Genomic DNA, 11,853 nt, shown 5'->3' on the forward strand with positions numbered 1-11,853 from the left:
GAACTCATATTGCAGTCAGATTTGCAGCGCCGCTGCTCTGATGATCGTTTAGGTAATGAGTCTTATCAAGGCAACGGGATGACGATTCGACACTTGCAGTGACTCTTCAGCAGTCAGTCATACTACTCTTAGTTGTCACTCAAAATTTTCATACACTCCCGCACTCTTCTCTCACGCACTGCATACCTCATTTCACAACAGAGCTTCTACAGCTACAGTATACTACGAGTATTCCCGATATCTTCAAATCCCGAATTCTGCTTCTATACCCTTCCCATAGCGAACTATGCTCATCCACCGCCTTCTGCTTGCAGCCTTCCTTTACCTCTCCATCGCTCTAGCTACCCCGTCGGAACTTGAGCATCGAGGAGACAAGCGGATCCCGCGTGACTCGAATGCCTCCTGTCCACAAGAGCATTTGGATCTCATTACTAAAGCTTATAACGATGCCATCCAAATGGCCAAACTAGCGGCCAACGCTATGACGAATCACCAAGATGAGCCTGCCTTTTGGGAGTTATTTGGTCCACGAGCGGTTTCGAATCTTACTTCTATCCAGAATACATTCAAGGCTTCGGCAGAGTTTACAAAGAAGATCATTACCACTTGCAATCTCGATGACACGCACCCGACATGCACGGATCGGTTTAATTACGGTGGGATAGGCGCCCTGAACAGCACCGCAGGCAAAAGGGATGACAACATCTCACTGGTCTTTTGCAGGGAATTTTTCGGTTTTCCGCCTTTGGATTACAAAATTAATATGGGCATCAACAATCCGGATGATCAGACGGCTCGTTTCAATCTCGGCTACTACCATGAAAATCAAGGTAAATTTTGTGCTCTCACGACTTGCCTGTAGGTGGGCTAACATAGATCAGGTACAGCACTTCTTCGAGCGATATTACCTTTTGCTTTGCCCTCTAATGAAGCACATATTTCGGACCTTTGGGTAAACATCCATCATCAGAACACACCTAAATGGACCGCGTGTTATGGTGTGCTATGTTCGAAGATACTGGCTCGCTTGGATGGCAGTTGCTGGAGTGTGCTCAACGGTATGTACACTTCCGCACCCAAATCATTCCTCTGGATGTAATCTAACTCACGTAGCTGACAACTACGCACTCTTCGCTCTCTCAAAGTATATTTCACAAGTTATAGAGGGTTCCTTCCCTTGGCTTCCTCGACTCGAAAGGAATGAACCTTCTTGGTCTCCACTGATCGTGACCAATCTTGGTGGAATTCAAGGCGGAGCTGTTGCCGTGACAGAGAAGTTCAGCGAAAACACAGTATCTCAACCGAGATACAATAAGAGTCGTTATCAGCTGGATCTAGGCACCTATAACCCGCGAGATAGACTGGGTAATAGTGCAGTCGATCTTTCGAATTCGTCCTGGCTTCAGCAAGAATCTAGCTACCCTGAAGGGTGGCACAAGCAACGAAATGACTTTCTTCAAGAGTGGACTTCAGCATGGGATAATGTGTCATTGAACATGGACACAAAGAGGACACATGTCTGCTTTAAGAACGGAAACAATGCCTCTACACCATACGGATCGATCGACTCCCAGCCCTTCGACGCCACAGAAGCTGCTGAACTTGCGCTAAAGTTTTGTAATGAGACTGTGAGGCAATGGATGAAGATTACAGTTTACCCGTCTGTACTGACCGCGGCAAAAAAAGCTATTGATCTTAGCGTATGGCACCAAACTGGCCGCAAGAACAGCACAAATGAGATGAACTTTTTCTGGACGGCGGATCCAAACAAGTTCTTGAGTGCTAGAGCAGTAGGAAGATTATTTGAAGGAAGGAGCGACGATGATAAAATTCAGCACTGCCACGCGACGTACAAGTACATCATGGAACAGGTAACCTTTACCAACACGCTGAACGTATCGCAGCAAACCACTAACGCAATCAAGTGCGACAAAGACAGTCCAGACAAATACGGCGGCTACATAACACTGAACGACAGAGTGAGTCATCCTCCATTCCTCCCAAGACGCAATTACTATCCTTTCCACTGCTGACAATTCCATCACAGATTTACGCTGCGTTCGTAACACCGGCTTCTCACCGAGCTTCTCGCAACAACATCGCCCCAATGTCTACATTCAAATGTGCGGAGTATAACGCTACGAGTTACTGGCGCGCAGCGGCGTCCATCCAGAGCATGCAAGACACGAGGCTGAGCAAACTTTGCACGTGCTGGTACGACGACTATACCTTCGCTGCTGAGATGTTCTGTAGGCCTGCTGCAGGGGACTGCGTGACGCTTGTGAAAGAAGAGAATAGGGTGTGGGCGAAGGACAGAGGGTATAATTGTCCGTAGATGGGTTTCGGGGCAAGAGGGATGGTAGACGAGAGTTCGAAGATTTGGGTTTTAATTTTGCTACTTTTCTTTACTATTCGAGGTGGTTAGATGTGCTAAATGGTTTATTCACCTATTTACCTGTAACGATAAATGAAGTAAAGACTCAGCGAGATATGATATCAATTTTAGGCGTTAGCGGCCGTGGGTGAGTATAATATATACATGTACACTAAGAGATACTCTCCTGCGACAACAAACTGCCCCCTACGAGACACCAGAGCACCGAAACGCGAACTATTTTATACACACATTCCCTTTTCAACACCAGCGACAAGGAAAGTCTCGGTCAAGCTCGAAGTTTTCAATACCTGAATTCCTCATACCGGGGAGAAGGAAACCTACCCTCCCACTCATCCCCGCTGTACATCGGCGAGGTCCTCCTCTCATCACCCCTTCTTTTCAACGGCACGCGCCGGCTCTCCTTCATGTGTTCAAGCGCATCAGCAATCTCCTGAAGGTTCATGCGTCCATCCTGACCAGAGCGGTCTGCAATGTGGCGCTGTCGAGGGAAGGTATAGCTAGGCTCATGCATGTCGGCGCTGTAGGACATGGCGCGCATGGGCTTTGGTTGGTATTGGGACGTGGCGAAGGGGTTACCGGAGGGCACCTGTGCGCTAGCGCGACGATGTGGCATCGCTGGTCGACTGGCGTAGGTCGGATCAGATTCAAAGTATGATTCGCGCATCTTCGCATTGTGTGGGTAGTCATTGGCAGGAGTGTACCTAAACTTAGGGCGGCGGTCCACGTCATCGTAGATGTGGCTGGGGTGAGGGTGGTGGTGGTGGAAGGGCTCCTGAGCACGCGAGTAGGCTTGTGTGCGACTGTGGCCGCGAGACAGCGAAGGTCGACGCATGGGTGCGTCGAAGACGGCGTCTTCGGACGTGTGGGCAGATGAGGTGGTAAAGGAAGCAGTACCACTTGCACGGTCCCATGAAGAGTCACGAGACATAGGCTGAGAGGTGTTGATCTTCCTCTTGTCGTGGTAGAAGCGTGTTGGCGAAGAGTCGATGCTAGCACGCCCTCGGACACGTTCGTGCTCATGCGCCCGGTCGTCGGCAGCATTGGTGGTGTTCACTGTGATATGAACGGGTGGATATTCTGCACGCGGTGACCGAGGCAAGCTGGCCTTCGATGATGTGGGACTGTACTTTCCCATTGGTGGTGGATCCATCAAGTCAGAGTCGCGTCGACGTCGAGATGGGTCAACAATCTTGTGAATGTGACTCCGACTTCGGCTGCGGCTTCGACCTTTGCTTTGCGACTTATGTCGTTGCGCTTTCTTTGACTTCGTTGAGTGCCGTGAACGTCCTCGTTCTCGACGACCGCCAAAGCCATAGTCGTCATGGTTGACAATAACGGGCTCTGAGCCGGAGCTGCCCGATGTAGACTCCCAGTCTTCAGACTCAGAGGAGGACGAGTCGCGGCGGCCTTTGTGTTTCGCCTTTTGGCCCTTCAAGTACCCAGGGTCCATTGCCTCGAATGGTGGAGCCTGCCCCTGCCTCATACCAGGCACTGGCATCGGCAGTGGCCCTTGGAAATTACCAGGCCCTGCTCTGCCTTGTGGTCCGACATTCTGCATTTGTGGGTGCTGCATTCCATTTGGGGGACCATGCATTGCATGACCACCACCAGGTGGTGGAGGAAGGGGAGCTACCATTCCGGGCTGGCCCAGGATCTGGCCACCAGCTGGAGGAGGCGGAGGAGGCGGGGCGTTCCCATGACCAGGCATGGGACCTTGACCCTGGCCATGTCCCGGAGGTGGTGGGCGCATTGGGGGCTGCTCTAGATGTTGGCTCTGTCCCATGTGTGGGACTTGAGGTTGTGGGTTGATTCTGGGCTGCTGTCCCATGTTTTGCACGTGATTATTCGGTGGTCCCTGAAATTGCTGGTTCTGTGGCATATTGTTTTGCTTCATGGCCTTGTTGGGGTCTTGCGCAGCGAAGAGATTGCCAGCACCACCAGCTCCTGTCTTCATCGGTAGAGGTTCCTGAAACCCAGACGGCTCAGTCTCCAGGATGACTTGGACACGTTTGAGTTGTCGTTCGCGGCGGTTGACGGAGCGCCATTCTACCTCTACGCTCGCAATTCTGTACTGGAGGCTTCTGTTGTAATTCCAAAGCTCCTTGGTTTGGTCTTCAACAAGCTCGTTGATAAGCCTGCGGCAGTTTGCGGACGGAATCTCATTGAGGGTGCGCTTTACTGAGCACTTGTTACGTCTAAATTTGTTCAGTTCCATCTGGAGGTCCTGAAGGGCAACATGCTGCTGTTCCGGCTCGACATCCTCCCAAGTTTTGGCGTTCTTGGGCTTCTCCAAAGAGAACAGGGCTAGTTGTGGGTCGTAATTAGCATACGGGTTCTGGAGTTGCTGTTGTCCTGGTGCTCCTTTCTGTTGGCCAAGTCCTTGGGCCAGGGGTTGTCCGTTTGGAGCCTGTCGTTGCTGGCCAATGTTTTGATGCTGCTGAGACATTGGAGGCAGCTGAGTCTGGAATTGAGCCTGATGCTGGGGTGCCATTTGGGGATTCATCATGACAGGCCAACGTGATAGTCTTAAGTGAGTGAGTTGCCAAGAGCATAGACTCAATCACGCGGCGATATTGAAAGATTGTTATTGTAAAATGTAGTGACACGTGAAAGTATTAGAGAAGAGTGACCGAAGAGTGAGATTGAGTATCTGAGGCAGAGACGAGGACCTCGACAGAAGATATAGATTCGAATAATATTGATGTCCCACCTTGAAGCGTATACAGTCGCTTCTCGCTTACGGCAATGGTAACACCGTCCTGCCGCAAGCGGGATAAGGGTCGCACTCGGGATGAGGCCATTGCATTCAGTCTTTACAAGGACAAATATGAAACGGGCCTCTATTGGCTGTGTAAAAGGGCGCTCGGAAGCCTCATTGCGGATTGGTTGTCAGATTTCTCACCGGAGAACAGCCACCAGGCTAGGCAGGGCGTGCAGGAAAAGTAGGCAAACGGATCGCCTTCTTGCGTGAACGCGCAACAAGGCCAGCTTGCTGAAAACAGCTGAGGCTCATAGGCTCACCGGAGGACTGGAGAGCGTTGCTGTGCAATAAGCGATGCGACATGCAGATGAAGGACTCGTAATGGTCCTGGGTCCTTCGATACAGCCTGATCGCAAAACAATCTGGTTACGGTGCAGTCGTGCTTGCATGCGCATCGTTGGCGTCCGGTGTAGTCCAGCGATCTATACCTGGAATGTGAAGATATCGCTCTTTTTCTCTTGAACCTGCGGTGGGATGATGAGTGCTTCGTTGGAAGATGCTGGAGCATCAGTCGCAGACACCATATCGCGCTTTGACCCCTCTTTGACCCATGCGCCATACTGTACCCCAACTTCTAGTCTAGCGAAGTAGGCAACGGAACTACTATTACTAGTTGATTTGCGGGAGTGCTCCAAACCTTGATGTTGGACAGTTCCACGATCGTGGCTGGCAATCTATTTCGCGCGCCTGACTCACTTTTTCTCGTCTTTTGCCCTTCTTTCCGGTCGGCCAGCACATCCAGCCAACAGCAAGGAAGTCGTCCAACTGATTGTTGGTAATACAGCAGTCCTTCAACAGCAGTCCTTCGACAAACAGCATCATACAGGTCCTGCTTCTCTTGTAATACAAAAGAGTGTCCTTCGTTGCTTGAGCGACTTACACGACAACACATGCACATCGACCCCTCTTTGCCTATTCTCTCGATCCCAACATGCCAAACACTGCAGGACTTTGGACACATACCCTCGAGATAATCTTAGACCCGATGTCCTGCACAGAGGCTAAGAGGCAGGAGTTCGCAGTTTGCAGCGTCGATCCACGCCATCATCGCCAAGATGCAGCTTACCTCAAAACGCGGCAGACTGATGCCTTTTGTCTGCACGTCGTCAGGCTCTCCAATCCTCGATTCCAAATCCAGCCGATAGCCAACTTGCCGGGTATTCGCTGACAAAACGGAAGACGAGGGTGCCGTTTTGGGTCCACCGGATGCCGAGCATGAGATGTATGCAGCCTGTCAAATGACGAACCAGCCTTATGGGCTTCGATTCGCTACGGCACCAACTGCATACCAGGGTAACGTCTCTTATAGGTCAGGAAAAAGGCCCGTCTCCGCGATGGGTAAGACTTAGCCGACGCCATGTCTTACTTTGACATATGTACAGGGCACTTCCACCGGACGGACGAGCCGCCCTCTACTCTCGAACATTCGCTCTGGATACCCTCCACCTTGGCAAATATTTCGCAACCGGATCGTGTTGACGCCTATCTAGTGTTCTGCCGCAGACATGTCGATAAGCAGCACACGCGGCTGCAACCTCGCCTTCGTTCTTGACCCGAAGCTATCAGCTGATGCAGGATATGTTCATCCACTAGAGGACCGCACCGGATCCAATACACAACACTCCCACTCCACAAACCTAACAATAGCATGCCGCGTTCGCAGAAATAGCGCCCGCTACCCTCGCAGGCGTTCCGCGACCACCATGAATCTCGCCACCGGCACATAGTATACATCCGAATATAGCAAGGTTCGGCCTCAGTCTACCTACCGAACTACCGAGACGCGGAAAGGCATCCCATCCCAAGCAAAGCGAGCATCCTTCACGGCATATGAACTAACCTTGCACCCACACCACCGGCTTGGTATCGTTGCCTTGACCGGACCGGCTACCCTTGACCTCCCGCCTGCCTAGCTGACTTCATATACCCATTACGAACTGCAAATAGGAGAAACAAAGAGGATTTTGTCAGCGGCAGGCGTATCCGCATGATAACAATCTGCTCACTCGTAGAACTGCCAAGCCCACTGACTGACCTACACTGTCCCTAAGCAACACCAGCAGACTAGAGAAACCACCCAAATTGCCTGACAAATTGCTTCCCATTAAGTACGCAAATCGTGCCCGCGTGTTCCGACAAGGCGCGTAAGTCCATCCTTCCCCGTCTGTCTCTACGCGCGGCACAGTGCATAAATCACTCTGCCGATCAGCAGCTGGACTTTCCCCCTCCCAAAGTCTCGATACCGTTCGATGTATAGCAGAGCCTCACGTATTCCCGCGCTCAGCACGGCACATGGTTCAGCCGTGTCACATGCTAATCGACCACCCGATCTCTCAAAGGCGGTATCGAGGGGGGGAGGGGGGCATTTCAATTGGCATTGGAAGCTAGCTGGCTGCTGCCTTCCTGCCTTCCTTCCCTCCGTCTCTCCGCTCATTATCTTTGTGTCCTATTCGCTCTGCAGACACGATCAACCCACCTCGCTGTAGTCTTTGATCCTTCTCACCTGAGTGACCTAGATGGTCTAAGATTGAAGGTCTGTATTTTCGTATGCAGCTATGCACATCGTTAAACTCGCTGTACTTTATCAAGATCACTGTTGAACCCGTACGCTAGGCGAACTAACTTGGCAAAAGATTCTCTTGTTCCTCCCGGCTAGGTGATGCATGGACGTGGAGGTAGTAGTGCAGTACTGAGTTGTTCCAAATTGAGTCTGAGGATAAATGGTTTTATAACGGGAGATGGACGTGTAAATATGCTATGCGCAGATAAATGTATATACTTCAACCATCAATAGAATCCAAGGTACATGATTATTTACAAGTAAACGAACTAGACTTGACATGTGACCATCAAGTGCATTCCCCATTCACATCACCGCCACATAGTCACCGCCACACAATCGCCGTCAGCACAGCACCTCAACGAGAAGAAAGATAGCTGGACTGAATTCATTCCATTGCATTTCCTATGTCCCATCGCCACCCCACCTATTCCCATTCTCATTCCCATGCTATCCAACAAGCCCACCGACACTTCCACACACACACATAAATACATACAACCCGAATATCATGTCCATTCGCCCTTCGTCAGATTACGATTACCACATCGCTGTTCTTAAACAAACCAAAAAAAAAAAACGAGATTCGAAAAAGAGGGAACAAGCACCCTTATGACAGGGTCTTATCCCCTCAAATCAAAAGAAGAAAGAAGAAGAAGTCTAGCCCCTCTGGGACAAGAATAGAAGAGATAAGCTCAAGGAGAGCTGCTCATGTGAAAGAGAAGTAAAAAGAAAAGTTATAACAAGTAAAAAAAGTAGTTCAGCGAGGGTATGAAGATGATATGGTACAGTAAGGAGAAGTAATGCCGCCATGATGCTCCAGCAATGCTAAGAGGGAGAAAAAAAGTTTCAACAATGATTCGCGGCCGGAAATACAGGCAGATGTGACATGAGCTTGGAAGATTGGGAGCGAGAACCGGGGTGGTGGGGTACGGTACGAGAAAGGGCAACGGGGCAAAGGCTGAGTGGGAGCGAGTCACCCACACTCCCAACAATTCGCGCTTCGGCCTGTGTTCGTCCTTTACCGCAGCGGTAACTGCACATCCTCAACCCCCTTCTTGAGCACATCCTCAATCTTCCACCTAGGTGGGTTCAAAATGTGCTCGCCCCCTTTTCCTTTGACTACTACCTCGTCCTCCTCGCTGCCTCCTGCAACACCGCTCGAAAACTTCAGTTGCAGCAACTCGCCCACCTGGTCGCACGCCGTCAGCATGCGGTCCAAGTCGTCCTTGGTATGCGCAGCGCTAACGCAGAAACGAGCACGTGACGATACAAGGGGCGTTGCAGGGTATCCCACAACGACGACACTGATTTTGCGCTTGAGCATTTCGTGGGAGAAGGCGGGCATTTTGGCGGGGTTGTAGAGCATGACCGGGATGATGGGGGAGTCGTCATGGCCGTAGACAATGAGGCCTAGTCGCTTTAGGCCCAATCGTAGGTACCTGGAGTTGAAGGCGAGGCGCTGTAGTCTTTCTTCGCCCTGGCCTGGCACAAGTTCGCCGTTGATAAGGCGGAGTGCAGACGCAATTTGAACGAGGACGGGAGGTGACGGTGACTCGGCGAAGAGCATAGCCGCGTTTGATGTGCGGAGCTTGTCAATAATGGACTTTTCAGCCGCGATGTAACCACCGTTGGCGCCGAAGGATTTGGTAAGTGTGCCCATGAGTATGTCGACTTCTGCAGGGTCGATGCCAAAGTAGTCGCAAACACCACGTCCACGGGGCCCGATGCCACCAACAGAGTGCGCCTCGTCGACAAAGAGATGGAACTTGTACTTCTTCTTGAGTGTGATGATACCGGGGAGATTGCACATGGTGCCTTCCATGGAGTAGAGACCCTCGACAGCGACGAGGATCTTCTTCCAGGGGCGGTGTGTGCGGGGCTGTCCTTGCGAGATGGCTTCGCGGAGTTTGCGTTCCAAGTCGCGCATGTCGTTGTGCTTGAACATGGTGACCATGGCTCCTGAGAGACGGGCGCCGAATCGGATGGAGGAGTGGTTGAGCTCATCGGAAATCATCAGGCAGCCCTTTCCGACAATGGTAGGGAAAGTGGTAGCGTTCGTGACGAAACCCATGGAGAAGACCATGGAGGCTGGTTTGCCGACAAAGTCGGCAATCAAATCCTCGACCTCGAGGGTGAGCTCTGATGTGCCGCTGTCTGAGCGGGGACTAGCCATGGAAATGCCGTATTTCCGGATGGCGGCTTCGGCAGCCTCTGCGCAAGGACCTTCAGACTGAGCAAATCCAAGGTAGTTGTAGGAGCTCATGTTCAGCGTCTCGGTCGTGGTTCCCAGCATCTTGAACGTATTATTCCCATCGTCCGACTTGCGGTCGAGCACCGTGATGAAGCGCCCTGGAACACCAGTCGTAGGGCGTGAAAAGCAGTCGTTAATCCTCATCTTCAACCGTCGCGTGTAAAAGTTGTCAAAATCACTGTTCAAGGGTGCATATCCGTCCTTCTCCTGCAGATGGCTGTAGTGCTGCTTTCTGAAGCGCTTGCCGAAGAAATCGCGCACATGTCCAAACACTATGAGGACGAGGTAGCTGATGTATGTGGTAAACAGGAAATAATATGGCGGCTCGTCTTCAATTGGGTCTCCAAACTCGCCCTCGAAGATGCTCTGGTATCTGTGCTTTTGTGATCCGAGGGGGCCGAATTGTGCGTGTGCTCTGGCGATTCGCCGCTGCTCCTCGGGTGAAGGGGGCTGGAAGAGCGTCTTGGGTTCGGTGGGCATCTTTTCGCCGGTCGCGGTGGTCAGATTAATGGTGGGTAGGGAGAGCGACGAAGAATTTGGATGTTGTGGCGGGGAGGGCGAATTCAGAAGGGCCTGCTGCTGGGCGATCAAGGCTTCTCGCAGGATAGCAGCGTCGTTGCGGGCCTTGGGGGAGCCGCCGAAGAGCGAAGTGAACTTGTTGGCTTTGGCAAAGGAGGACCGTCGCACTGGTTCGCGTTTCTCGTTGAGAGAGTCGAAGGAGGGATTAGGGGAAGCGCTCGCGAAAGGATTGATGCTTCGGGTAGGCATGGCAGCAATGGCTCTGGTGTCTTGGTGGTGGACAAAATGAGGCTGTGCGAGGAGCGTAGGCGTCGTCGTGTGCTCACGTCTCGTCTCGTCTTGTGCCAAGTGCGAGTCGGTGTCAGGAAGCAAGCAGGCGGTGAAGACGGACTAGACGAGGGGGGGTCAGCAGGCGACTCGAGAGGAGAGCGGAGGGTCAGTAGTTCAAGGAGTGGTGACGGGTGGTGAGATTTTATGAATATGGATCGCGCTCCTGCCTGCACGGTGGTGGACAAAGCCGGAGCTGCCGGATGAGTTGCGGAGCGGGATTGGCTGTGGGCAGGAAGCTCAATTGCTCGACAGCGGCAGCAGCGGAGGCTTTGCACAGGTTGGAGAGGGGTACCTACGTGATGAATGCTGCGTCAGCCCCGAGCGAGTTGCGTCTTCTGCTTCGCAAGCAACGGCTTTTTGTGTTCCTGGGGTGGGTGGCGTTGTCTGCTGCACTACCCACTGTACCTCGCCAAGCTTGTTTCCAACTAAGCCTTGTCGTGACGTCGAGATGGCTCCCTGAATTCCCTTTCTTTCTGCGAGCGAGACAGTCCAAGAGGGCGGGGACACCAAAAAGAATGGGAATTGACGAGCTGGACAAGTAGTCGGAGGAAGCAAAAGGGTGCGAGTACCAAGGTACGACGTGTGGTTGCTAAGGGGCCCTCGTTCGCTCTTTTGGGTACAAGAGCAGCGTCGGAGGGCCGGCAGAGAAAACGGGCCTGGCAAATGGTTGGGCCGAAGAAATGAGCAGAGCAGCCCCATGAATCCCGTTCCGCGCCACCCCCAACCCAAGAACAGCGTAGCCAGGGGCAGCCGATCCATCCAGTCCGTCCCATGATCCATCCATTGCAGGCCCTGCCGACGGACGGACCCAGACTCTGAGCGATGCAAGTCTTGTTCCTGCACGTCATGACTACTTGCTTCAGGACCTTTTGCATGTAGCCTTGTTATTGCGAGGGCATTGTGCACCGTAAGCGCCTTCAAAGGCACAGTGGCACACCATAATGCCTCAATTCACGATCGACGAGGATGACCGATGAGGTGAGCGACTTGGCGTAAGCGGGCCCAATCTGAGAAACTCACCCTCACGCTGC

General features: G+C 52.2%; 4 protein-coding genes across 4 annotated transcripts; 1 reads left to right on the plus strand and 3 right to left on the minus strand.

The window, feature by feature from the left end:
* Positions 1-364: 364 nt before the first annotated feature.
* On the plus strand, positions 365-2,507 carry K460DRAFT_55538 (uncharacterized protein). Its single transcript, XM_040938513.1, has 5 exons — positions 365-830; positions 882-1,058; positions 1,114-1,871; positions 1,926-1,979; positions 2,048-2,507. The coding sequence occupies exons 1-5, from the start codon at positions 458-460 to the stop codon at positions 2,333-2,335; spliced, it is 1,650 nt and encodes a 549-aa protein (XP_040789782.1). The 5' UTR covers positions 365-457; the 3' UTR covers positions 2,336-2,507.
* K460DRAFT_392633 (uncharacterized protein) lies at positions 2,430-4,889 on the minus strand (the record flags this gene model as incomplete). The annotated part of the gene is made up of 2 exons (XM_040935896.1): positions 2,430-2,581; positions 2,720-4,889. 2 exons carry the CDS (start codon positions 4,887-4,889, stop codon positions 2,547-2,549), a joined length of 2,205 nt encoding a protein of 734 aa, XP_040789783.1. The 3' UTR covers positions 2,430-2,546.
* Positions 4,890-8,740: 3,851 nt separating this feature from the next.
* K460DRAFT_352389 (serine palmitoyltransferase 2) lies at positions 8,741-10,741 on the minus strand (the record flags this gene model as incomplete). Its single annotated transcript, XM_040931647.1, has 1 exon — positions 8,741-10,741. The coding sequence occupies one exon, from the start codon at positions 10,739-10,741 to the stop codon at positions 8,741-8,743; it is 2,001 nt and encodes a 666-aa protein (XP_040789784.1).
* Positions 10,742-10,900: 159 nt separating this feature from the next.
* Positions 10,901-11,559, minus strand: K460DRAFT_55555 (uncharacterized protein). Its single transcript, XM_040938514.1, has one exon. The coding sequence runs from the start codon at positions 11,519-11,521 to the stop codon at positions 11,060-11,062; it is 462 nt and encodes a 153-aa protein (XP_040789785.1). The 5' UTR covers positions 11,522-11,559; the 3' UTR covers positions 10,901-11,059.
* Between the last annotated feature and the right edge of the window lie 294 nt (positions 11,560-11,853).

The sequence above is a fragment of the Cucurbitaria berberidis genome (genome assembly GCF_010015615.1).
Source record: "Cucurbitaria berberidis CBS 394.84 unplaced genomic scaffold K460scaffold_2, whole genome shotgun sequence".
NCBI classification, from domain to species: domain Eukaryota; kingdom Fungi; phylum Ascomycota; class Dothideomycetes; order Pleosporales; family Cucurbitariaceae; genus Cucurbitaria; species Cucurbitaria berberidis.

Coding starts and splice junctions, on each gene's coding strand:
- K460DRAFT_55538 (XM_040938513.1), top strand. CDS start 458: ATGGCCAAACTAGCGGCCAACGCTATGACGAATCACCAAGATGAGCCT. Junction 831..881: donor CTACTACCATGAAAATCAAG/GTAAATTTTGTG, acceptor AACATAGATCAG/GTACAGCACTTCTTCGAGCG. Junction 1,059..1,113: donor TTGCTGGAGTGTGCTCAACG/GTATGTACACTT, acceptor TAACTCACGTAG/CTGACAACTACGCACTCTTC.
- K460DRAFT_55555 (XM_040938514.1), bottom strand. CDS start 11,521: ATGGGGCTGCTCTGCTCATTTCTTCGGCCCAACCATTTGCCAGGCCCG.